This window comes from Sturnira hondurensis, unplaced genomic scaffold (genome assembly GCF_014824575.4).
Source record: "Sturnira hondurensis isolate 20B ecotype Veracruz unplaced genomic scaffold, ASM1482457v3 Scaffold0008640, whole genome shotgun sequence".
NCBI lineage: Eukaryota > Metazoa > Chordata > Mammalia > Chiroptera > Phyllostomidae > Sturnira > Sturnira hondurensis.
In genome coordinates this window covers 9,063,919-9,090,414 of record NW_028081271.1, presented here as the reverse complement: position 1 = coordinate 9,090,414, position 26,496 = coordinate 9,063,919, and the positions used below count along the sequence as shown (strand labels likewise).

The 26,496-nt window shown below is 45.7% G+C and overlaps 2 protein-coding genes across 7 annotated transcripts in view; one reads left to right on the top strand and one right to left on the bottom strand.

The window, feature by feature from the left end:
* Positions 1–4,393, top strand: part of PDGFRL (platelet derived growth factor receptor like) — a 34,945-nt gene extending 30,552 nt beyond the window's left edge. Inside the window, exons 4-6 of one of the 2 annotated variants that reach the window (XM_037055256.1) lie at positions 586–879; positions 1,584–1,723; positions 3,099–4,393. In XM_037055256.1, coding sequence (XP_036911151.1) covers positions 586–879; positions 1,584–1,723; positions 3,099–3,287 — 623 coding nt within the window. In that variant the 3' untranslated portion in view covers positions 3,288–4,393. Of the gene's footprint in view, positions 1–585; positions 880–1,583; positions 1,724–3,075 lie in introns of both variants that reach the window. The other variant, XM_037055257.1, reaches the window with a different exon arrangement.
* MTUS1 (microtubule associated scaffold protein 1) overlaps positions 4,071–26,496 on the bottom strand; it is a 129,256-nt gene continuing 106,830 nt past the window's right edge. For all 5 annotated transcript variants that reach the window (XM_037055250.1, XM_037055251.1, XM_037055255.1 and 2 more), the window contains 7 exons: positions 14,502–14,716; positions 13,614–13,719; positions 12,496–12,569; positions 12,248–12,343; positions 9,782–9,898; positions 7,206–7,303; positions 4,071–6,519 (listed from right to left, as the gene is read on the bottom strand). In XM_037055250.1, coding sequence (XP_036911145.1) covers positions 6,306–6,519; positions 7,206–7,303; positions 9,782–9,898; positions 12,248–12,343; positions 12,496–12,569; positions 13,614–13,719; positions 14,502–14,716 — 920 coding nt within the window. In that variant the 3' untranslated portion in view covers positions 4,071–6,305. The remainder of the gene's footprint in view (positions 6,520–7,205; positions 7,304–9,781; positions 9,899–12,247; positions 12,344–12,495; positions 12,570–13,613; positions 13,720–14,501; positions 14,717–26,496) is intronic.

The window sequence follows — 26,496 nt, the reverse complement described above, 5'->3', positions numbered from 1 at the left end:
CACTGAGTGATTCCAGAGGAAACAGGCGGAGTGTAAGAAGCAGGCTGGAGGTCCACAGCCCAGGGGCAGCCGGGCTGAGCTCAGCGCGATGAGCAGGTTCCTCATTTGTCTCTCCTCGATTCACTTTCCACTGACCTTGGCAGAAATGAGGTCCCCTGGGCTGGACCTCTCTGAGGAGCTCTGCCGTGCCGGACGCACCCCCAGACGGCAATTACTGAGCACAAGTCCTGGGGTTACTTTCTCCAGAGACGTAGCAGCGGGTTTAACCTACAGCAGTCGCTTCTCTGCTTCCTCAAGGCGGGTAATCCACGGGCCTGATTTGGACTTGAACTGAGACCTATTTTAAAGGTGATGGGAAGTAACAACCTTCTTCTAAAAGAGGAAAATCCTTTTAAAAATAGCTTTTTCTACTCATAAGGACTCAATATGCTGAGTATATTGTCAGTCCCCTCTCATCTTTGTGCCCTGCAGACAAATCCATAAAGTGCTCCTGACCGTATTTCTCCAGAATGAATAAACCTGTATCTTTTTTTTTTTTTTTTTTTTAGAGAAAGGAGAACTCTNTTTTTTTTTTTTTTTTTGCAGAGAAAGGAGAACTCTTTGTACCTTCTCCCAGTTACTTTGATATTGTCTACTTGAACCCGGACAGACAGGCTGTGGTTCCTTGTCGAGTGACGGTCCTGTCAGCCAAAGTCACTCTCCACAGGGAGTTCCCGGCCAAGGAAATCCCCGCCAATGGAACAGACATTGTCTATGACATGAAGCGAGGCTTTGTGTATCTGCAACCTCATTCTGACCACCAGGGCGTCGTCTACTGCAAGGCTGAGGCTGGGGGCAAGTCTCAAATCTCCGTCAAGTATCAACTCCTTTACGCAGAAGGTAAGCGTGTTTCCTACCAGTGCCTAGATTCTGGTTGCTTCCAGCTGGTAAGTGGCAGGTACTGATGTTCCCAAGTACGGATGGAAATTAGGAGGCACAGAATGCAGTTCTTAATGGCTCCTTTTTCTGCACCACCATTTCTAGAATGTTCTACGCCCTTGGCTGTGACTCTGACCTAACACCCTCTGACATCCTTGCCTCCAAATTCATCCATCATTCACTCTGGTACTCTGTATGACTGATCAGCAGTTCTCCAAAATCCTCAACCTCTTCTTAGAACACGCTCTCAGATGAGAACATGCTCTTTGTTTTACCCCAAATCTGTCTTCTCAGGGCATACACCCTTCTGTTTACCTCCACCCCTGCGGTTGCCCTCTCTACGTTCTACTTGCTTCCTCTCCAAGAACCTCCTCTCAACGTTTCAGTTCCTATGAACCCCTGGCAAACCTTTTAGCTTCCTCTCCTCATTACAGGGGAAATGGCTGCACTTGGGAAGTCCCAGGTTATGACCCCATTCGGGACCAGCGTGTCAGAGAAAGAGCAGAGGCTTCCAAGGATGCAAGAGCGGTGGGTTGGAGGAGGCTAGCCAGGGAAGGTAGAAATACCACACCTCTGTCCAAAGAAAAGAATGTGTTTGTAGCTTTGTCTTTAGTGTTGTACTCATGGATTTCATCTCACTTGCCCTGTCTCCTGCTTCATTCCAGTTCCCAGTGGCCCTCCATCCACGACCATTTTGGCGTCCTCAAACAAGGTCCAAAGTGGGGATGATATCAGCGTCCTCTGCACTGTCCTAGGGGAGCCTGACGTCGAGGTGGAATTCAGGTGGATCTACCCAGGGCAGAAGGTAAGCACCTCGCCCCAGACTCTGCCGGTTGTTTTCGTTCAGGTCTCTCTCCCTCTCGCCCACCCCCCAGGGGGAAGAGTTTACCCTACTAAGCACAGGACATGTGTGGGACTAGGGTAGGCGCCAGGGCTTGCTTGTTTTCTTCTAAGATGTTTCAGTATATTTACAAATGGCTTTTTAATTTGATAGACGGGAAAAAGGGTGACTGGTTTCCATTAGGCCATTCACTCAGTGTACCCTCTTCATATGTGATTTTTCTTCATAATCCTTAAATAAGACGGGATAGGGGCTTGAAAGGGACAGGAGGGGACCTCTTTCTGGTGTCCTTCTGAGTGTCTTACTTACAAGCTGTGCCTGTGGTCAGGAGCTCTGAGAAGACATCCACAAAGTGGGCACAGAAAAGCAGGCCCCATCTGAAAGGCGCTGTGAGGCCAGAGATCATTTTAAAATAGACTTCCCATAAAAGTAACTACAGTGTATTATTTAGCCTCTGTGCATGTTCTGCTAATATAAACAGCTTTGCTACCAACATGGAACAACCTTTTTGTTGCCAGAAGAGATTTGGCCTCTGGAGACGTACTCAGTACTCAGTAAGCTTCTGCTTAAGGCCTGTGACGGGTGGGAAGTAACTCTGCCTAGAACAGTGTTCCCCAGCATTCTGGTACTAGGTACCTGTTTTCAAACAGCTGTCCCAGTTAGAAGACATCAATGATGTTCAGTAAAGATTTTTTTCACACTGATAATTATTTTATGAGCAGAAGGTGGATTATTTTAGTAATACTATTATTTTAATTGTTAAGATAATCCAGAAAATGCTACATTCTTATCCCAAATTTGGATGAAGCATCTCAAAAGTGACCATGACTTTCTAGAAATAGGGAGTCACGTCATCCAGGGCATCACATGACCCACCCTTGGTATGACTGTTCTCCTACTGGAGCCCTGGGCACATTTGACTCATCATGCTTCTCATTTTATTCATTTTTAAATTCATATACCTAGTGAGTGCTTTGGGCTCTTATTGACTATAAATTCTGCAAATAAAAACCACCGAGGGAGAGGGTGAAAGTAGGCCATGTGAAGAGAAGCAGGCACGTTTTCATGACTAATACCAGGTCTACATCCTTGGAGTTCCAAGGAATCAATCTTATATTAAGTAAGAACTTAACTAAAGAAAAGCGCAGAGAATCAAACAGCATAATGAAATCCCAGACTCCGCTTTGAACAGCATGCAGCCGAAAACCACCAGTGTGAAAGCAGCCGTGAGCCTCATCCCGAATTCTCTTTGTTAAGTGTGTAAGAGCAATGAGTGGAAGGGAGCTGTTTATAGCGGCTCGTTCTTCTTGCCTCAGTCCCTGTGGGTGTCATTAAACAGGATGCAAGGCCCGTGACGATTCGAGACACTTGGAGGCTGATCCACAGAGGACTCGGACACACCACAAGGATTTCCCAGAGCATCATGACTGTTGAAGACTTTGAGACCATTGACGCAGGGTATTACATTTGCACTGCCCAGAATCTCCGGGGACAGACCACAGTAGCCGCCGCTGTGGAATCCTCCTGACTGGGACCTGAAGGACAATGGACTGATGGAGAGCCCGTTTGTGTACACGAGCAGCTTGGGCGTTCTTCTGACCTGCGCTCTGCCAGAGGCCAATGTCAAGTGCCAAGCCCCATCCCCTGCTCGTGAGGAAGACCCAGACATCCACGTTCACAGGAGGTCATCCGGTCTAATAATACAAGTGTTAACTCCTCTGACAGAAAGCATGTCTTTTGATTGCTTACCTACGTATATGCGTTTCTAGTTTTTACACTAAGAAAGCATATATGTAAATAACTTGATATAATCATTTCTATTAAATGAGCAAGTTTTTGTAAAAAATAATTTAAAAACTGGGCTAAGTGCTCATTATTTTTAGGTTAGAAGAAGGATCTGTTAGTAATGTTTGGGTTAATACCTAATATTGCATTTGATTTAACCACAATCCATGAGAAGCTAAAAATATAGTAATATATAGTTCAACTCCATGATAAACTATGATATGAAGGTCTCCAAAAAAATGATAGAAACTTGCTTTTTATTTAAGAAAACTGCTGTACCCATAAGTATTAGTTTTAGATGTGTACATTCAGTAAGATATACAGCATATGGTTTTAGAAGTATAATTTTCACTATAAAATAGGTGTACAGATCAAGGAAAGTTCCACTTCATTTAGATGTTTTTTTTTATCTTCTTCAAAAATATTTAGACCAGATCTGTTCCCATTTTTTTTTACCTTAAAGAGCAGAAATCGTTAAAACCAGTCAAAAGTTATTTCTCCAAAATATATAGCTTTCAAAAAATAAAAAAAAAGCTTAGCCCTTGCATTTTAGCTCTGCAAGCCAAATTTCAGCCACGGCCAACTCTGTGGATGCATTGGAAATTCCTGGGAAATAGCTTAGGAAATACAATGTCAACTCCTATGCCGTGAGAAAGGCTGGAACTGGATAACACGTTGGACAGTGTGAAGTATACCACAGGATGTAACTTCTTATATTAAATATCCCAGCATTATTTATTTAATCAAGGTAAAAATACACTTTGCATCATTACAAACTGAGCATAATTACAGTTTTTTACACATCTATGTCATGACGTGCCAACATGTTGCGTCCCATGTGAAACATTTGGTTTGAGAAAAAAAACCTTAAAATTCTCTGTTTTGTTTCCTGTCTTCTCTCCAGTTGTCTCCCATTCTCTGAAGGCATTTTATACTAATTGTGTAAGGTTGATTTCCCCGGACACCTAAATGGCATGGAAGAGAGCAGAGAACAAACAGCACAAGATTTACCAAGCGAGGGAATGGATGGCAAATCCAACTTTGGCTAATGACATTGACAGCAACTTGGAAGGGCAAAGAGAGATTTCGGAAGGTGGCAGTGAACCTACTTCTCATGTATCAGAGCAAACATGGAGGGTGACATACAGAATAAACTACTGAAGTTTAGCCTTCAGACACAATCACTAAGAATAAAATAAAACATGCATCATGAATATTAATCTGCTACAGAGTGTACAGGTAAATGATGACTCAAATAGCCACCTCTAGTATCCTGAGTCTGTTCTTACTCTAGCGGTTATTTGCACAGCCACAGAACGCCAACAACGCAGATTAGTAAATCCTGACACCACAATGCTGACACGTGCAGGAGAGGGGGACATGCCACCGTTCTTCCTCCCACCTCGAAGTATTAGAATTGTGGGAGGGGACAGGTGAAGTTTGGAAATGCAACGGAAATGCAGGCTGGAGGACAGTTCTGCAAGATAAGCCACGATTCTCTCTTTGTCAGCTGGGCATTCCACCTTCCCAAAGACAGAAGGTTCCCTCAAAGGGCACACGGAACCGTGACATTTTCTTCTACCAAATGCTGCATCATTGGTCTGATCAAGGTACTCCTATTCATCAAGCAGCACCGAATCTACCTTTCTGAGTTCTGCTAGCCAATGACTTGTTCTTTATTCCCCCTAGGGTTTCCCAAAATGTGCACCACCAGATCCGGGCTGTGGTTTCTTTGGAAACTGGTTTCAGCACCGAGAGGAAGAGCTGGCTCTGGAAAAGCATTTTCCATGATCCTTGTCCCAGAGAGAAACGGGGACGAGGTAGAAGGTTAGCTTCTGTGGCTCTGGCTGGGGGAGGCAGGAGGGGGAGCAAGTACGGATGCTGGGAGAAGACAACAGTTTCTACATCAGAGGACAGCACAGGTCAAGGTGGACGTGAGGCAGAAACAACCACAGCTGCTGCCCCTTCTCTTTACAGAGAATCTTAGAAAAATTAGCGTTTTGCATTTGCTCGTAGCCTGAGAAGATGGGTCAAACGTTAGGATCACGTGGGAAAGTTAAGAAATCCACAGAAAAATAACCTAGTTTGTTTTAACAGACATGGCTGAACACTGAAGGAATGCCAGGATACTTCAAAAGGACACCCAGACCGCCCAGATACAGGGCAAGTCAAAGCTCTTCCCGTCCTTCCCTTTGGCCCTGGCGTCAAGGGGCAGAGTGGAGTGGGTGGTACAGAGTCATCATTCAAGCAACTATTGCTCTCTCTTCTATGGCTTTTTGCAGAAATGCTTACACTGACTTATCTGATTAGTACGTATCCAGAACTTTCGGTACAAAGGGAAGGAGGCAGCGCTAAACACAGGACACCCTGCCACACCCATTTTATTCACACATCCCCCAGATAAAAATCACAGGGCGGTGCCCGTGACAAAGGACATTATAAAGGTTATAAATCTTTAGCTGAAGAGGCCCTGAGAGTTGTTCCCCTTATGCGTACATGACGAAGGCAATGTTCTTGAAGTGCGTTGTGCGTGTGTCCGTGCAGATTGATTCCGAAATTGTTTGGGGATGAGTCTCCTGGCCAGAGAGTCCTGTGTCCCCCCCGCCCCACACACAGCTCCAGGCTCACTAGAAGGGGGTCCAGGCTTTCCAGTTCTAGTGCGGTAATGACACGTCAGGCTCTCGATCCCACGACCACGGTCAGGGTCAGCGCTGCACACCTGTGACAATGCTCTCAGACAGTCTCCCTGCTTTCAGCAGCGTCATCTGGGCGAAACGCTGGGGCTGGGGAAGGAGCCCGAATTCCTTGGGGACTGGAAGGGGATGGCGGGGGACGTGGGGGACCTGTCAGAGCTGCACAGGTCCCCGTTGTGCAGCTTCCACAGCAGCTCCTCGTTCTCCATGGACAGTCGCTTGTTGACTTTCGACTCCTTCTCCAGCCACTCCTGCAGGGTGGCCTGTTCCGTGGTGAGTTGCCTTGGAGACAAAAAAAGAGCCAGAAACCACGTAGGTCCACGTTTCTAAAACAAATGTACTTGGAACAAATTTTCCTTACCATTTTAATTGGAGAGTCCGGAAAAATGACCCATTTGGAAAATTAAGAGGTGGTCCTGCGGAGCTACGGGGCACGGGCATTAGGCTCACTGAGAAACTCGTGACATGGGAGCTGCAGCCCGAGAGAGCGCTGCACTTTGGGGCGACTCGCAGGAGGCTCAGTGAGGCTCCCACAGGGAATCTGCATGTCTCATGACTGTCCCATGTTTGGGGCTGTTCTCTACTGGGTCCTGCGATGCTCCTTCTCTAAAAGCATTCTCAGCAACAAGGGGCTCTGGGGGGAAGGCGGGCCTGCTGGGTCTCAGGGTTCAGTCCGCTCTGGGGGGAAGGCGGGCCTGCTGGGTCTCAGGGTTCAGTCCGCTCTGGGGGAAGGCGGGCCTGCTGGGTCTCAGGGTTCAGTCCGCTCTGGGGGGAAGGCGGGCCTGCTGGGTCTCAGGGTTCAGTCCAGGCCCCTGAGGTAAAAGCATGAAATGCTACCATCGCATTGTCCAGCCGGAGAGGGTGCCTGTTTCACCACCTGCTCCCATCCCATTTCCAAGAGGCACCTGGGAGACACTAACCGCGTGAGAATGGGAGGAGGTCAGAAAAGCAGGGCCTTTTCTATTTACCTTGAAATGGCAATGTGCTTGTCTATCCGAGCTTTTAATTCCTCATTCTCCTGCTGAAATCGCTTGAGTTTGTCAACCAATGCCGTGTTGTTGTCCACCTTGGTATGAGCAAGAATGCAAATGATTACCCACTAAAAACATGTAAATGAAGCCCCTCATTTCCTAAGACACCTTCCTGACACGAGTGCGCTTTGGAGAGATCTAATTAAGGAAAGTTTAATTGTATATTGAAATATCCATACACAGACTCACTGCAAGATAGAATCTACAGCAGAACTGAGCACCTAGGGGCAACTGAGCTGTTCCAGGTCACAAGCTGTAGAAGGACCTTCCCCCCAACCCCCACCGCTCCCACCCCCAGAACCTGGGCCACCCTGGGGCTGTGCCTGTCAGGTTCAAGGTGGGAAAACAAAAGCAGCAGCTAGACACAACCCTGCCTTTATCGAGAGCACCAGAGCTTCTTATGGCCCATTTTGCAAAATATACACTTAAAAATCCCCACTCAAAAGGCCAATGTGTTGCAGTGCTGGGCGATGTTCAACAAGGCCTTAAACGTGGCCTCCTGGTTCCTCCTCGGCGTGCACCTCTCAGTGGCCACACAAAGCAGCGATTCCCAAAGGTCTGCAGAGCGCCCAGTAGGAGGGACCACAGGACAGAGGGCCTCCCTCTTCGGTGCCACTGAAGGTACTGGGCTCTCCTGCAGGCCTGCCCAGGCTGAACGTCCAAGGAAAACAAATTGATTGCTTGTGAGGGTCACGGATTAACTCCCAGAAGACATTTAACCTGTTAACACGATGAACAGGCCCTTCCATCCCAGCTCACTTTCTAAAGGGAAGATTTTTATTTGCTAAGGAGGCGACATCGCAGCTCAATTCATTCTAAGTCCCTGTCATTTGCTGTCCTCTATGACTGACTAATGCACTTTGATCATGGCTCTGAGTTGGGATCCTACTGTTCTTCAACGTATTATCCAGAAAATGCTCAGGATACGTCAGGTGAAATACCTCTTGAAAAAAATAAGACTGGACTGTGAGAAAAAGCGGGCGTTGGAATTTCCTGGAATTACAAAGGCATTCAAGGTAAAACAGGAGTGGGGGAAACCTGCAACCAAAGACGGGGCAGCCACTGGCCTTAAAACTGTCTCCCATCCAGCCCTCGTGGTACAGAGGAGGACACCAGCCCTGCTGATGAATCGGAGCTAACGGTGCAGAAGCTTTTCTCATACTGAGAAAGCCTCCGTGCCGTCCAAGTGTCTTATCTTCCGCAAAGACCTGAAGTGTGCAGATAAACAGGTAACAGTGGGTTTCCCTATCGTCATCCCCACCTGTTCTTCTGCACGGACGCAGTGCGGCGCTGCCTCCTATCACGACAGCTCTGCACCGCGGCAAGACACAGGAATACTGAGGGACGAACGAAAATTGAAATGTGTCGGTAATTTTACAGCGGAGTCTGTTCTTCCTGCACGTGATGGTCAGAAAAACCGGGAGGCATGAAAGCCACGTGGGGCTACAAATGAATATTAACAGGATCATCCGAGGCATCGCTGACTGCCAGGCTTCACAGCACAGGACAGACTTTGGCAGAAACAGGTAAATGTACCAGGGGGGGCCCATCAACAAACCACGAATTCCATTCCTTCCTTTAAAAGTCAGAGTGCCCCTCCAGTCATATGGCGGCCTTAGCCCTTACCTCCCTCAACAGAGAGGTAGTCGTCTCTAGAAGAAATGCAAACCAAACCCCAAACCCCAAATAAACCAAAGAAAGCAAACAAGGAGTGACTCTATGCTCCCTATCGTCCAGGGCTGGTCTGCATGTGAATGAGGCAATTACTCAAAAATCGATCACTTAGAATTGGGAGAAGAGACAAGCAGAGCCAGGCAGAGCCAGGCAGTGGCTGGGGTCACTTACACTGCCTTGCTAGGCCCTCGCCCACCCGACGAGACTCCTGGCTGGAGAAGCTATGCCCCAGGGCTGGCCCTGACTCCCATGGAACCCTGGGCTCCTTGCTCAAACACCGAGTTCTGGATACACTTGTCACGGGCTGACATCAGTTCTCTGTCCTGAAGCCGCAAACTGGACTCCATTTCTATTTTCCACAATGCGTGTGATTTACACAACTGGATTTTAGCAAAGCACAGTTCTCTCATCGCATTCTAATTCTCGAGAAGCAGGATGAAGAACTTAGATATCAAAATTGACCTGCTTACAAATTTGTTTGGGGCTTACGAAACCTGCCCCGAGTTGGCGACACATTAAAGTACTGCTTTTACATTATTTCAAAATTCTTCCAACGCAGGTGAAGATTCATCCACCACTGAAATGGGAGCCTGATTGGTCTGTTGTGGTTTTCCAAGGACCCCAGGCTGCTTTGCATGTTCCTTTGGGGGGGGGGGGAAGTTCCCCAAGGCAGCAATGACTGAGCCTTGGGCAATCATGGAAAAGAAAACGAACCCTCTTTTACCAAGTTTTCAAACAGCCTGCAGGGGCAGTTAAACGCCCCCTGCAGCTGCAGCTCAGAGCCCGGGGCCTGATTCACAGACCCGGTTCCCTTCGGTGAGGCCACGCAGGAAACCTACCAGTTTCTCCATTTTCATCAACTGGACGTCCTGCTGGTGCAGCTTCTCGTTCTTGATCTCCAGCACAGCTTTCAGGCTCTCCAGCTCCTGCTCCAGATACATGATCTGAGGGTTCTTCTGGAAGAGACACAGCAGAATATAGCTCTGACTGATCGTGAAATACAACCACAAAGCTCACATTCTCAATGTAAACAATCTTTGATTAGACTTAGAAATCAGACAAAATGCAAGAAACATCTACCTTCTGACTGTAGTTTCCAAGGAAAGAGGAAAAAGAAGAATTATGATAACGTTAATCTCTAAGCCACTGGTGATAAGAGTGAAATAAAACATTTCATATTTGGAAGCAAGCATTTCATTCATTTATCGGTAACTTAATGTGGAAAAATGGTAGCACCAAATATCTTACTGGATGTAGGAGAAAAACTATCGCCCAATAGCACAAAACAGAACTCTGACTACAAGTCAGGCCCTTCCAAGCCCAGTACTGGTGTTGGAGGGAGAAAAGGGAACAACAGTTCTCTCTCATCAAAGTCAGTACCCGCTCAGGAACGAAAAGACAGGACATATGTAGGGGTGTCTGGAAAACAACCGAAATGACAATAATGTCCTGCGCCTGATGCATTTTGATTATGATGTGACTGTGTTGGCCTGGCCACCCTCCTAAGGTAGCTGTAACACCTATCCTTTTATTGTGTGACCCTCCACCATCTACACGGCATGGAGCACAAGTACCACTAAAAGTCTATCAAACAAACAACTACATAAGGAGAGCACGACTCCAGGGTGGATTCCCTGCCTCCTTGAGTTATTACAGAAATTCAAGTGGACCACCCAGAGTATATGATGCAAACAGACAGAAGGAGATCTATGGAGCAGATGTTCAATGAGAGAATTTCTTAGACAAGAATCAGTGGCTTAGATCATCAAAACTACCCTCCCGGCCCAATGCTCCGGCCCAATCCTTAGGGAGAATCAGAGAGTGGGCCCTTGGGGGGGATTTAATCACACCCCTCACTTCACAGAAGGACAGACAAGTTCCACAGCTCAAAGGCCCTGCCCAGGGAATGCACTGGAGCCAGAAAGTGCTGGGGCAGTGACGTGAACTCCAGGGTTCTCCCGAACATTTCCTGCGTTTCAGAGGCTGTTATCCTTTTACATATGACTTTTGTAAACCCTAAAGAGAGCAAATCCTATCTCATTTTCTTAAAAAAGAAACAGCATCGCTTATTCTTTCCATGTTTAAAAGCACAGCCTGGGCAGCACGGTTCCCCGCCCCCGCCCCGACTCTCCCAGGTGTTCTCTTTCCCACACCCACATGCCCAGCCAGAGCCGGGCAGCGCGGACATTCCTGCTTCCTTCAGGCTGTGTCCTCAGGTTTTCAACAGCCTCTGCCTCCCAGGAAAGTGCCTGAAAAATCTATAACCCAAACCAAGAGGAAGGTTTACCTCCTGCAGGTTAAGTTCAGATTTTTTTTTAAACCACTTTTTTTTCCTAAGAATCTTCTAGAATAAATAGCTTTGAAGTGCCATTGAATATGACTTTATCTAATTATACTAAGATGTCCTGGGGGTCTCCGGGTGACTGTCAGTGGAAGAGCCCACTGGGAGGCCCCTCACTTCATGAGCTGGCAACAGATTTTAAGTCGCAAAAACGCTTTGCTTCTGCTGTCTCAGGGCACTGAGGTGTGGAATGGTAAGTCCTCAAAACATGAGCAGGAAATTTGTTTTCCCAAACAAAAGAGTGGGGCAGGGGAATAAGGATACAAGTTACGAGGGAAAGTTGAGCTTACAAGAGAAATCTGTACTTTTCAAAAGTGAGGAATGATCCACACAATGAAATACTATTCAGCCAAAAAAAAAAAAAAAGGCAAGACGTCCCTGTACGTGCTATAATATGCATGAACGTTGCTAAATGGAAGAAGCTAGACACAAAGGGCCGCCTATGCATGACTCCGTCTGTAGGAAACGTCCAAAAGAGGCGAAGCCATAGAGACCGAAAGCAGTCTGGTGGCTCTCCAGGGCGGGGGCCGTGGGCGGAACTGGGGCTGACTGCTGGGACACAGGTTCTCCTGGGTAATCATGTTCTGGGGTGAGATCCTGGCGACCAGCCCGCAGCGTTGCCCGTCTACTAAAAACCACTGAATTAGACATTTAAACAGGTATCTCCATGGAGCAGTTAGAAAAAAAAAGTGAAAACTTCAATAGCTTTCTTGTCTTCCTGTAGGCATTAGATTAGACCACTTGCAATATATAGTGGGTTCCATGTGCATGTCAGTTTTTAGGGTTTAAAAAGGACACCACTAAACAAAGAAGCCGTTCAACACAGTTGAAGGCGCACGCCACCACAAGACTGCAATGGATTCCAAGGGCATGCCCCGTCTCCAGCCTCTGCACACTAGTCCACGTTACAACGTACCGAGGAGGAGAAAAGCTCAGCAGTGATGGAGGCGCAGACGCGACTTACCGAATTTGCTTTCTCTCTTGAGATTCTTTTTTGTTCTTCTGATTTCAGCTTTTCATTTAAAGCCTCGTTTTCACTCTTCAGATCACTGATTTGTTTCTAAAACACAAAAAATTGCAATGTGGAACGCAAGTCAACAAGCAGGCACCCGAAACACTGCTAAGCACGTGCACAGAAACATACCAAACCCGCACAAACCCCAAACCTCACAACCAGTGATTTTTTTCCCCTGGGTATTGAGATTTACTCACCTCTAGAGATTCCTGCTTCTCAGAAAGCGAATCCTCAAGTGATTTCTTTTCTAATTCATGGCTTTTTTTGATTTCTGGAAAGAAGTGATATTTTTTAACATCCTATGAGATCACTGTATTCTGTCATTAAAGCACAGAGATGTCATTGTTGATGATGAAGCGATATGACTATTACTTTTTATTTGTATAATGCTTTTATTCAAACTAAGCTGTTCTCAGACTCGCCCTATGAGGTGAGTAAGGCATATGTTCCCATTTTATTACTGCGAACACAAAGGTCCACAGAGGCCAAGAGCGTGTGGGCAGACCTCCAGGGGCGGCCCCGCCCCCTGGTCTGCAGACGCCCCAGTCTGGAGCTCCTATGCTCCCCATTCATGAATGCACGTTTCAAACAGAAATCTGAACATGAACCCATTTCTGGCAGGCAGGAAGAGAAACACCGTTTACCAAATGTTTACCCTGGCCCGTCACTTTTACATGTTGTCATCTTGGACTTCACACAACAACTCTATTTTCTGATGAGAAAGGCCTTTGCCCAGGGTCGCACAACCGGCTCTTGCCACCCATCTACATGCTTCTCTGTGGGATACGAGTTCAGTGTAGCAATTTCAGCCACATGGCCGACTATGTTCCGCAAGAAATGGCTTCTTCTTCTTTTCCTTCGACTTCCACCCTTCCAATCATGATGACATAATAAAAACGAGTCTGTCTTTATTGGACAAGAGCCATCTTGCTCTCCACAGCAGTGTTGGTGTGTCAGTGTGTTGGTGAGCAAGACTGCTTAGTAGGGACCCCATGCCCTGGCCAAGACACAGACCAGCACCTCTGCTTCCCAGAACCTACGGTGGTAGAGCACAGCTGTCCTAGAAGGCCTTCAAGTTCACTAAAATTTTGCCTACTTCCTAATGTGCTGTCATTTATAACAAACTAGTATTTGCATCCCTAGGGGAAAGGACATCGGCCAACAATGAACAATGCAAGAAGAAACCAAAACAGGCCAAACTGAATGCCAGAGGGTGTTCTCTGGAGGGGGAAGTCATGAATCATTTCCCTTTCAAAACACATCATGCCCGTTCCATTAGCCCTTATTCTATTTAAATGGAAAAGACCATTCTTGCCTGAAAGGGAGGTTTCATAGACCTTCTTCAGCAATTTTACTTCATCTGAGTGGCTAGCTTCAATCTCCAACTTAGAAGTTTCATGGGCAGCTTTCAAGTTGTCAAACTGTAAGAAAAAAAAAAACACAACAAAACAACAGTTCACCAGCAAAATCCGAAGTCCTTGGCTGAACAGCAATCAGCAACGTCAGGAAGCCTGACATCTAAGCTTGCATTCAAGTTGAATGCAACCCCACTTGAATTTGCCACTCCCAGGTCTCCCCTCTGTCCCCACTCAGGACCACCAACACCCAGCTCTCCAGGGCTCGCTGGTGGAAAGGGCTGAGACCGTCACAAGGAATGAAGACGTGCTTCCCGGGGAGGGGACCACAGAAGCTCCGCGCCTGTCATGCTGGCCTGTACGTCTTCAGTCCCTAACACGTGGCACGTAGTAGGCACTCTAAATATTTGCTAAGTGAAAAACCGACTTTAAAAGGGAACACGGAAATGAAAGAGCAGCTTGTGGTATATTAATATAAGTGAAAAATAGGGGTTACTATTTTTAACAGGGGTACTAAATAAGTACCATTTTAAAAAAGAAGAAGAAATTCAAACCATTGGTTCTGCAGCACATCATCAGAATGATCCCAAAGGAATCATTTCTAGGTAATAAGAAAAAGGGTTGTTTTTAATTTTATCGTTTTCCTCCCCTTATGCTCAACACGGGTATGCTGCTTTAATCATAAGAAAGAAATAATTAAAAAACCCTTGTCATTGTTTTAAATAAAAGAAAAAGTTCCTCAAGGGATGGTCAACAAAGAGAAGTTCAGAAAAGGAAGTGGACCATCAAAGAACAATTAAAATTCAAATAAACAGTCCCAAACATGCTCAGGCTCCAAAAGCACAGACCTGCTCTTGCAGTTGAGTTTTGTACTTCTCTGCTTCTTCGATATAAATGTTCTGAAGCTTCTCACACTCCTCGGTGTAAAATTCTTTGAGCCGGTTCTCTAGCTCTGTTAGATCAGTCTGGTGCTGCTGGTTTAACTTCTGGACAAATCCTTCATAAGCTATTTGCAGCTCACCCCTGGCTTTCTCTAATTTCTCACAGGTGGTTGAAGCAGTGACTGAAAATGGACGAAAAAGGAAAAGATCACATTTGATTTGTTAAATGTCCTAAATTCATAACATTCGCACACAGCTGTGATGTCTTAGTTCTTTGATGATCAAACCTAATAGTACAGTTTTGGCGGGGGGACAAGGGGAAATGAGTCCTGGCAGCAAAACACACACACAACGCTCTCTCTACAAGCAGTAAGAGAAGTACTAGAGAAGAGTCAGGTTCCCAAGTGAAGGTAACCCTTTCAAGTGGTGACCAATCAGTGCAGGACCTATACAGAGAGGAGACTCTGATTGGCCAGGTGTCTCTAAGGACAGCCAACCAGTAAGAAGAAGCTAAGACACAAAGGAACAGGGAAGATCAGAAAGAAGCAGCACATGGATTAACCTTGTACTTAATTTGAGCTGATTTCAAATTATTTCAAAAATATAACAATTTTTTTAAAAACCCACAATATGAGACTATATTGAGAACAAATCACCAGAGCATAAGAGCTTCAGTAAAAACACATTTTAAAAGCTACATAACATAATACGATGTCATAATAATAATAATAATATATTAAAAGATTAACATATAAAAGAGGCAACATAATTTGACACACACAATTTAAATAAAATCAGACCACCCACTCTTCACCACTACCCAAACCAGAACTGCCAGTGATACACTGAACACACACACACACACACACACACACACACACACTCCCACGTTCTATAACAAGCCCTGAAAGATCTCTATTGTTCCTCAGGAAGGTTGGCTTTGGACTTTTCCAGCCTCTTTTCACTGATGTTAAATACAGGGAAGTGGGATGACATAAAACGGGGACTGGTGAGTCTGTGAAATTAATTCTTACCTCTCTTTCAGTAAGGGGTATGTATTTTAGGGGTTTTGGAAGGAACACAATGGTTTTAGGGTAGAGAAAAGGAAATTTTGATCCATGATGATTCTACCTAAGTACTGTGGAATGCGCCGGCTCCTGGGATAAATTCAGGCTGTGATGTAGGCTTGTTTTCTTGGGAATATGCCACGTGGCAGTGAAAAAACCAGCCACGGTCCCATATCAGTATTGCTTCAGAGGTAAATGGACCATATTGAAATAATGACAAAAACAGTGTCTGCTAAAGAGAACCCTTACAATTCAAGCAAACCCACAAGTATTTACTGACGGGGAAAGGAACACACATTAAAAACAGAAACGACTACTTGGTGACTGGCACCGAATAGGGCTCCCTATGCGTTGGCTGGCCTAGCTCCCACAGGAGTCCTGTGGGGACCGTCTTTCTAAATGCAAACACGCACAAGGAAGCCAACAGAGGGGACAAACAACTTGCTCACGGGCCGGTGGCCAGGAAGCAGCAGAAGACCAGACTGCAGCGAGAGGTTTCGATTCTGACTGTTGGTATTCCTCCTGCCCCATCCAGCTGCCTCTTGTGCCAGGAGCCAAGACCCCAGCCTCTCCTTGGGAGACTCCCTGTCTAACTGAGGAGAGGGGACACACACGTACAGGACGCGGCGACACAGGGCAGCACCCAAGGGCCCAGCAGATGGCACTCCAGCTGGCTGACATCCAACTAGGGCGGTCTGGACTGTTTGGTCAGCAGATTTAAAAAAAAACATTAAAAAACTTCTTTGGAAAAAATATACGTAACAAAATGTAGTATTTTAATCATTCTTAAGTGTACAGTTCTGTGCCATTAATTTAATTCACACTGTGATGAAACCATCACCACTACCCATCTCCAGAACCTGCCCCCAAACTGAAACTCCCAACTATTAAACGATCAGTCTTTACTGCCCCTTCCCCTCAGCCTTAGACAACCACCAGCCTACCCTGTCCCCATGAATTTGACTATTCTAGGTGTGTCGTATAAAAGGAATAGTGTAGTATTTGTCCACCTGCGCCTGGCCTACTTCACTTACCGTAATGTCTTCAATGTTCAGGAGTCAGAATGTCCTGCCCTTCTGAGCTGGGTGATAGTCTCCTGTAGGTATGGACCTCATTTTGCTTATCCTGGATATCCCTCTGTGGACATGGTCATGGCTCCCCCCTTCTAGCTACTGCGCTGCTCTGCACATGGGGGAAAGCCCAAAAGGTAGAGGGAGGCCGGATTACAGAGGCCATTGCATGGAACCTCACTGACAAGTCAGTCCTTTGGGATGAAACTCTGGGAGTTATTTTTTTTTCTTTAAAACCATTTTGTAAAAGATGACTACGTCGATCCCCACAGAACATCGTCTTCACGTTCACTTTTCCTTTGGTGGCACTAATTTCTTATCAAGGGAGAAGAAAACGATTGGAGGAGACTGAAGTCAGGCAAATGAGGCAACACAACCTTAACTTCTGCGAACCAGCTCTACAAAGTGCACAGGTAAGGTGTGGGGCCGCAGGGCTCTGTGTGAACCCTCTGCTAGAACTCCGCTGGAAAGCAGGCCACAGAAAGTTATTTTGCAAGCAGTCCATAAATGTGTCAAATAGCTTTCCAGTCAGGAAAAATGCTGCTTTCACACACTCTTTTTGCTTAATTCCCTTGGAAGTCCAGATATCAGGAGGGGGGCCAAAAATAGGAATGACATGATCCCAGCCCATCCAAATGCTCGGATCAGAACTGGAAATGTGTAAGTGCCCCAAAACGTGGAAGGTCGCCACCGTGAGCGGGGTGAAGGGAGGACAGACAGACAGATGGGAGGGAAGGGCCAGATGGGGAGCGGGTGCTTTCTGCTGCTGGTACAAGTCCAGGGCGCAGGCCAGCCCCAGCGGTGACATCAGCCTGCAGCTGTGCAGGGACCTCGGCCCTGTTTACTGACCGCCCCACTGCTGCTGCTGCGTGGAGAGCAGCTGTGCAGGAGGGACCACGCGCACAGAGGGCTTTACTTTGAATTAACTGGCCGGGGCTCCCGAGGAAATAGTTATTTGGCATAAAGACTACTAAAATACTTTTTTAAAGGACACATGTAAACATTTATCAAGGGTCCTCAGAGTGTTCCTGTCAGCTGGATGCACTCTGGGGGGGGCGGGGGGTGTCACCCCATGTTTCAGTCATGCACTTTCCCTTGCACTTGTCACAGTTTAGGAGAGGTTTCTAACATCACGTCTGTTTCTTACTTTCAGTCTCATCTCTTTCTCTCCAGAGTCCCACTCACTTTCAGTCAATCAGACACCCAACAAAGCCAAGAACCGAGCATAAAGTCCTTCCAAATTTAGACTAAGTAATAAGCAGGGAGTTTTCTCATGCAGTTAGGTGGCACCAGTTTCAAGAAGTTATTGCATAAATACAAAGTCCACCAGGTACAAAGTCCTTCTGTCTTCATTGTTTAAATCATTCCACTAGGCGATTTTTGGAAGCACGTCTGCCTAAGGGCGCCCACAGACCACTGTCTGTAGAAGGAGTGAGGACTGCAGCTTCCGCACCTGCACTGGGAAAGCCATCTCCCGTGGTCCGCCGTAAAGTGAGAATACAGTTTTCAGTAAGGAAAAAAAGGTGCCCTCTCATTTGCAAGGTTAACCCTAAAACATAAGGCCATGGTATAGATTAGAAGTCAGCGTTTTCCCTCTGGGGTAGCCCAGGCCTGAGAACTCTGGGCCAACGACAAGACAGGAAAAACCTAGGGATGCCCCCCACCTAGTTTGAAACATCGACAGATGAAGAAGGAGCAGAGGTTTCAGAAGAAGTGGTAGAAAGCTTGATCCTTTTCCTTTTCGAATAACTCCTTGGATGGCATCTAGCTTTAAAGGCCAATGTCAGAGTCTATAACCTCTGAAAATCAGAATTGGAAAAATAGAATTGGGTTTATCCCAGGTCCTTTAGCAGTAATCCCCAAGGAGAGGAAATGGAGCTGTTACCTAATTGGTCCTGGCAGGCTTTCTTAAGAGTGGGAGGTCAGGTTTTTATTATTTCCATCTTGCAGAGACGAATGTCCCTACGGCGACTGATAAATGTACTGTCTGCGGAGAAAGCCATTAGATAGCCATGGCCCCACATTGTTAGTATGCTTTAGAAATACTACAGAAATTTCTAAATTCTTATATCTGAGTAGCATGCTTCCCCATGAGACAACCACAGATATTTTCATTCTCAAGAATATAAATAAATGTCTTCATAGAAAAGAGCTGGAAGTCTTAGGTTCTAATGTCAGCCCCACCATTTACCGGCAATGTGATTTGAACATATTACTGAAGCTTTCTAAGCCTGCATTTCCTCATTTTTTAAATGAAGATAATATTTCAGTGCCTTCCCTGTGGGATTACCTAAAATAATACATGCGAAGTACTTGGCCCAGGGCCTAACCAGAGTCAGTATGCAATAAATGTTACTGTTATTATTAGTAGCCTTGCAAAAAGCCCACCACTTCAAATGTCTGAAGAGTCCTGAGAGACATGCTTGGGACCCCATGGCAGGATGTGACAGTTAAAAAGACGCACCGCTTGTCTAGTGTTCAAAGGAAACACACACACAATTGGGCACTATAGCACACGTCACATCAAATCTCCACCTTCCATCACCATTGTTCTCAGCATTATATGCGCTAGAATGCTCCCAACTTTGAGGTGGTTTTCTCTAACTTGGACAGAAAATATAAAAAAGAAAAGGGAAAATAAAACTGGGGAGGTAAGGTCACACGAAAGATCCCGGGAATTGTTGTGATGCTGTGTAAGAGACAGTGACAAAGAGAGAAGGCAAGCAGGACACTTCATGTCCCAACTGTACACACATGTGTCCCTTAGATGCGCCCCACAGGCCAGCTGTGGGTGCCAGCCCTCCCTGAGCAGAGAGCCCCCTGCTCCGCCCCATCTGTGAGGGGGATGAGCACCTGTGGCCAGCTCCGCTTGCTGCTCTGGGTCCTGCACTCAACCTCTCTCTGGCCACCTGGGAAGTCTGACACCTGCGTTCAGTTCTGGTCCATTTCACTCTTTGCTTCCATAGTATACAGTCTTAGGGCAAACACAGTCTGGTTTTATTCGAACGTTTAACTGTGGAATCATTTCAGATGTACAGAAAAGGTACCGAGAGAGTACAGAGAGTTGGTGTCTACTCGATCTCCCCCAAATATTAAATCTTACCTAACATTGATCTTACTTCTCTTCTCGTACCCCTGTCCTAGGATCATGAATGAAGACACTACCTTCTACCATAGTAGAGTGAATATTTCTCAACACTTCCAGGGCCAGTGACGATGTTGGTTACTCTCTTAAACGGAATTTTAGTGTTTGTCATTGGAGACAAGTGTAACTGGGCGAAGTAACCAAGAAGCTATTTTTAAAACGTTAACTGCTACTTCGTGGAGAGGCAGTAGCCTACGGAAGGACAAGAAAAGGTAGGGACCCAGAGCCTCCGAACACAGTCATTTCCAACTTTCTGCAGATCAGTTTCCTGGCATGCAAGGTGGGGACAGATACCCCTGCTCCGCTCACCTTATAGTTTGGTGAGGATAAAGCAAAATCGCATCATACTTGTAGAACGAGTCTTCACAGACTGTCTCTGGAAGGGTCATCTACTCCTAAGAGCCCAGGTTTTGCTTCCCAAAAGATACTACTTTTTCACATAACCAAGAAATTTGCAGACTTGTGGTAGAAAAAGGTCTTTTACTAAATTTCAAAATTAGTTACAAAAGGCTTTTTGATTGCCTTCGGGAGTTTTATGAAGTGACAGGAAGTGATTTCAAAACATTTCACCGATCATAACTTTCTAGAAATTTACTTTTACAAAATGACTACCCTACCAAATGAATTCTCCTGTAAATAATAGCACCTAACTCTAAACTCAGTTCATACTTTACAAACTGCTCTCACATTTATTATTACGAGTCATATGACAACTAACAGGCTTAAAAGGAAAAACAAACAGTAATAGGAAAATAGTTGAGGATTTTAATAGCCCACTGTGGACCACAGATAGATCATTCAGAGAATAATCAGTAAGGAAACAGCAGATTTGAACAGACTATAGACCAAATGGGTCTTGCAGACATAATGAAACATTCTATCCAACAATAGCAGAGTACACATTCTCAAGTACACATGGAACATTTTCTAGGATAGACTGTATGCTAGATCAAGAAACTATTCATAGCAAATTCAGGAAGACTGAAGTCATACCAAGTAGCTTCTCTGACCACAAGAGGCAGAAACTAGAAATTAATAACAAGAGGCAAACTGGAAAACTCATGAACACATGGATTTAATACTCTCCTGAACAACCAATGGATCAAAAGAGAAATTAAAGGAGAAATAAGGAAGTTTCTGGAGACAGACAAAAACAGAAATGTCAGAACATATGGGATGCAGCGAAAGCATTTCTAAGATGGAAGTTCACAGCAATAAAGATGCCAAATAAAGTCCCTAATTAGGGACTTTAATAATATCTTAGGGAACTAGAAAGTGAGCACAAAGTTAGCAGAAGGATCTATTTTCAGTTAATAACATAGGTATTGTGTAAAATCATATGTTACTAGAGAGGGAACTGAAATGGTGGAAATGGGTCTTCAGCTCAATGCACTCAGCCTTCTTCACTGCAGGTTCTGAACCTGGAAATTGGAGCAGCTCTTTTGTGACCTTGAGATCAGTCAGAGAAAAGTTAATTCCTACAGCCAGTGGACGCCTCAGGGTGTTAGAGCTCGGTTCTCTTGTCAAAGCTAGAAAGAGGGCAAGATAAGGCAGGGAACAAGACTCTCCCCCTCCCTCCTGCTCTCCCCTACTGACTGGTCCCAGCAAAGAACCGGAGACGATGAGCCGGCCCAGGCAGTGGGGCTTAGAACAGAGGTGGCGGCTGCTTCTCTTCCAGACAGCTTTGCCATCTCTCCGCGTGCTCACTGGCCAACGACATGCTGCAGACAGATGTGCTCACCCTCATCACAGGAGCAACCACTCCCCACACTGGTGAACACATTTGGGCTCGGAAGTGTGTTGGACACAAAGGCCTGGCTAAGAAACTGACCTGGTGCCTGATGCCTCGGGCCTGTGGGAAACAGGCAAAGACTTTAAGGAAATCACGCTTCCATCAAAAGAATACATGTAACGCTAAGAAAAAGTGGTTCTGATTCATTCTTGGAGTGCAAGGCTCAAAGGGTAAATGTCGACATGTGTAACATTTGGAGCCGGAGTACAGGAACGGACTCAGTTCAGTCAAAGCTAGTTGGTATTACTGACGCTCCGACTGCGATTACTCGATCCTCACGTACTTTTTCGTACCGAAGAAACCGCATTCTGGACGCAGCTAGCGTGGCGTCCAGTGCAGCGCAGGGCACACCTGCATCGGGATCACCTGTCTGATCAGTAAAAGCAGACTCTTGGATCCATTCTAAGCCACCTGAGTCAGAACCAGGAATCTGCATTTTTAACCGGGTGTTTTTATTATTGCAATGAAGTTTGAGAACCACCGTTCTAGACAAACTGCACGAAATTAGGTAAAAACTAGACATATTGAAACTGGACAAGGACAAGTTAGAACCAGAAAAAAGGCCCAGTGGGCTTTCGAAATGGTTACCCTTGGTAATATCATGCATCTGTACAGATAGGACAGTAGGGCCTTTTACTTATAAATACAGCCAGCCCAACCCACATTTAAGAGAGACAGACATGGATAGGAAAAAAATTGAGCTAAGTTTGAGGTATCAACTCTACCCGCAATCACCTCATGAGATAAAGGATTACTTTTTCATATGCAGTTGGTTTTCATTATATTAATGGATGTTTCATTAAAGCCAGTTTCAAAAATCACTTCGGCAGTTCTGCAACTCGTAAGTCGTGTAAAGGACTTTAAAACTACTCTGACTACACAGTCTTGGCAGGAACACAACTGAATGGTGGGAGAATTAACACATTCAGTGAGGTGTGAGGCAGCCGCACGTCCAGAGATGCCGGCTGCGAGTGGGTTAGGCAATGTGTGCACTGATCTTGGCAAAGCCAGGTCACTTTTTCCTCACAGGTAATGACAAGACATATTCTCATCCAAAAAGACTGCTTGGACTCTTGCCTCAAGTAAAAAGATCCCAAAAGTCGTCATCCATGCAAACTAATGTTTATATAAAATGATTTTCCAACTGTTCCAATAGCTTCACCATGGTTTTCTTTGTGATTAATAGGAGTTTGATAGTCATTCTGGGATCTCATCCCGGGGCTGGGCTTTTTAATTTATTGACCTTTGGAAAGTTACTTAACTTTAAACTTCCATTTCTTTTCGTTTTTAATAAAACACAAACTAATAGACTTAAGAGCTGAACAACTGATGTTAGGAAAAAGTAGGGACTCAATAAATGTTAATGTCTCACCCGTCTCATAATTTTTACACAGGGAGGGAAAAAACCAACTAGTATTTTACATCATTATTATGTTAATTCCAAGAATTGTTAGTGATTTAAGGGTTAAAAATCTTATTTGTATCACGAAACAGAAATGATCAGGGCAAATATATAAAAAGACATAAGTTAGCGATTCATTCTGATGGCTAAAAATAATTTTGAAATAGGAATGTCCTTCTATTATTAATATAGATGGAAAATGTGATTCCAATGATTAACATTAATAAAAAATAGGAAGCCCCAAGCATCATAATTACAGCTCCCTGTGGCAACAGCATGACTCTGTAAGGAGTAAGAACGACAAATTCATTTCCTTTCTCAGAGGCGATATGTTTGCTGTGATGTAGACCATTCAACTGAACTGAACTGTAACTGATTTCAAGGGCTGATACCTCCAAATGATCAGATTAACTGGGACTGTCTGACATGAAGTAAAATGTGTCTAAGAGAATTATAGTTCACCTGAGTTTATTTTTCATTCCTAAAAGCAGAGACATTATTTTTAAACAGTTTATAGGAACACAGTTGTGCACAAAACCCATCAAGTGTTAGCATAAGGGTAAAACCAACTCTCTCTAGCAACTGTCCTTCACGAGTAAAATCATTCATTCACTGAGTACTGAGTGCCAGGCACAAGGTACTGACTACAGAGCCACAAGATGGAGGAGACATTGACTTTGCCCTTGAAGAGCTCATGGTTCTGCACTGTGAGAAGAGGTCTATAAAAATACATATAAGAGCAACTTGAAAAGCATAGTAGAAGGCATAATTAATCAACTTGCTTGAAATATTTGGGCCAAATTCAATTGAAGACAAGATATTTTAGGTAGGACTTGAAAAATGAGTAATAAGAAGGCATTTGAGAGGCAAAAAAAAAAAAAAAAGAAAGTTAATGGAAAGAGGAGAGTGCATTTCAGGCAGCAAGGGTACTATGTGCCCAAGATGGGCAGAGTAGGTACGGATGAACCCAGGTGGCGGCCCTGGGACAGGAAAGCCAATGAGAAGAAAGGAAATGAATGTGCAGACATCGTGAACTTGGATGGGAAGGTTACAGTCACATCTTACATGGTGGCTTCAGTATGTTTGGACTTTTTCCCAAAGTCAAACTGTAGTCATTTGCATTTGTTAAAAATGTCCAGCAGAGGACATGGGTCAGATTGACTGTAAGGAGAGTCTCGGCAGCACGTGGACAGGAGAGAGCCCAGAGACAAGGTGACCTGTCAGGTGACCACTGTGATGTGTTCCAGGTCAGAAATTGTGGCACTGGCGTCAGAGCAGCAGCAGCAGCCAGGACGCTGAGGAGAGACAGATCTATCTGAGCGGATGGAGAGCGGAGGAAAAGGAGTCTGACCTCAGCTACTGGCTGCGGTGGTAAGTCAATAAAAGTGCAGAAAAGGATGAATGGACTTTGAAGACTTGGTTTGAATGCGGAGACACAGCTGTGGGCATGGGAAGCAAAGGGGTGGGGAGTCAGAAAGGTGTTAACACAGGGCACTGGATCTCCTGGAGGCAGCTCCCCGCTGGGGAAAATACGTCTGTCGCTCGGGACGAAGAGGACCAGAACAATAAGCTGGGAAGTCATCACCTCACAGGCTGCAGCTGAAGCCATGGGGCTGGACGGGAAAGCAGCTGACGATGAAACCCTCTCTACGCCGCAACAGTTTGAGGGGTCAGCTAAATTAAGCTACATCCACAGACTCCCAACATCATTTAACGTGACCCCAGTTACACGTGGATGGAAAGCCATTCCAGGAAGGGGCCATGGCTCACACAGCAGAGGCATGCAGGCTGTGTGGAAGGAAAGCTGGGCTCATCTGAGCACACAGGACACTCGTCAGGGTAATGCATGTGAGGACAACGGGCATGTCAGTTGACAGAGGGGACAGATAGGTTCTGAAGGTTGATAGTGCAGACGGCATTTGGGGGTCAGTGCTCCTGAGTATATGAGCTGTTCTTTAATCTTTGCAGTTCTTAGTGGGGTGGGACCCTTTCCTCGATTTTAAAGGAGAAGGTAAACATAAATTACCCAATGAGAGAGTGATGCCAACGGCCCTTCCCCCTTTATTTCAGAGGGAAAGGGTTGACACATGATGGTGACAGTGAGTTCCCCGTGATGGACCAGGCACCAGGACAGTTGCTTCATAGATAGTACCATTTAATTCAAGCTCCCCAACAACCCAGCAAAACGCACATGAACTTCCCATGACCAGTGAGGAAGCTACTCAAAGACATCAGGTAACTTTTAACTCGACATGGAAGGGCAAAAACCAGGCTACGATTCCACACCCCAGGAACTTCACTGTGTCAGGTTGAGATCAATCACGTCTCACTTCCACTTGAATGTGAAGAGGAAGAACAGCCTGTGTCTTGAGGGATGTCTACAAACATTTTGTCTAGTTAATATTTCTTTCTGTAGGATAGTTTATCATCTCACCAAAGAGCAAATGTGGTTAATCACTGCACAGCTGTAAACGGCATACATCTTAACACCCACTACGTATCTAACTGCAGTTAACCCTTGGTGCCAGACGCTTTACAAGGTGTCACCTCAGGTAATCCCCATGGCCACCCTTGAGGCAGACAGTGAGGACAGCCCTTTACAAGGAGTGCAATGTGACTGGCTCCTAGCTCCTGAAAATTTGAACTTGGACCATGTGACAACTGTCTAGCCACTTTGCCCTTCTACCTCCAATTTTAAAACTGAGTTTTAACCTTTGCCATGCGCACCTTTTTCCCAGTTTGTGCTACCAACAGTCAACCTGGCATCTTCGAGAGTGTTCTTCCTGGACCGTTCCATCTGAAGAACTATTTAAAGGCGTCTATGCTGTCCCCTCACAGAATCAAAACCCTTCCCCAGGTGCTTTTCGTGGTTACTTGAGCAATTCCACCGGATTCGGTAGCAGCGATGGCATTCTCTGAGGTCGCCTTGGGTGACCAAGAGATAGACACGGGCCAACCACTGCGTCCTGACTCCGTGATAACAGCAGTAAAGGACACCAGAGCACACCCTCCTTATCGTGGACGGAAAGCTGAGAGTGGGCACGTACCGTGATGGCTATTTCCTGTCCGGCTGTGTAGCTGCCTGGAGGTGTTGAGTACCCGGGTCCCAATTTAAATCACTCAACTGTGCGATCCACCCCAAGGTAAAAAGAGGATGCCCCATTTAAGCGGAGTGAATGGGGGCAGTGTTCCAGGGGTATGTCTGCCTCATCTAGGGGAGAAGCTGAAACCTGAGCCAGCAGGAGGCCCAGCTCCGCCTCTCCTGGGCTATAATGAACTCTGAGCCCCACCAAACAGGCCCTTGCCTGATCTCCTAACTCTCCATCCATCAAATTACTCCAGGCACAGAGAAAAGCGAATTAAGTTGGTCATTTGGATAATCAAAAGGGCAGAAGTCTCGTTAAGTAACATGGCAGAGGCCTTAAAAGTCTCAGAGAGAGGCTTCTCGGCTGTGCTTTTCTTGAATTCTTTCCCTAGAACTCTCTA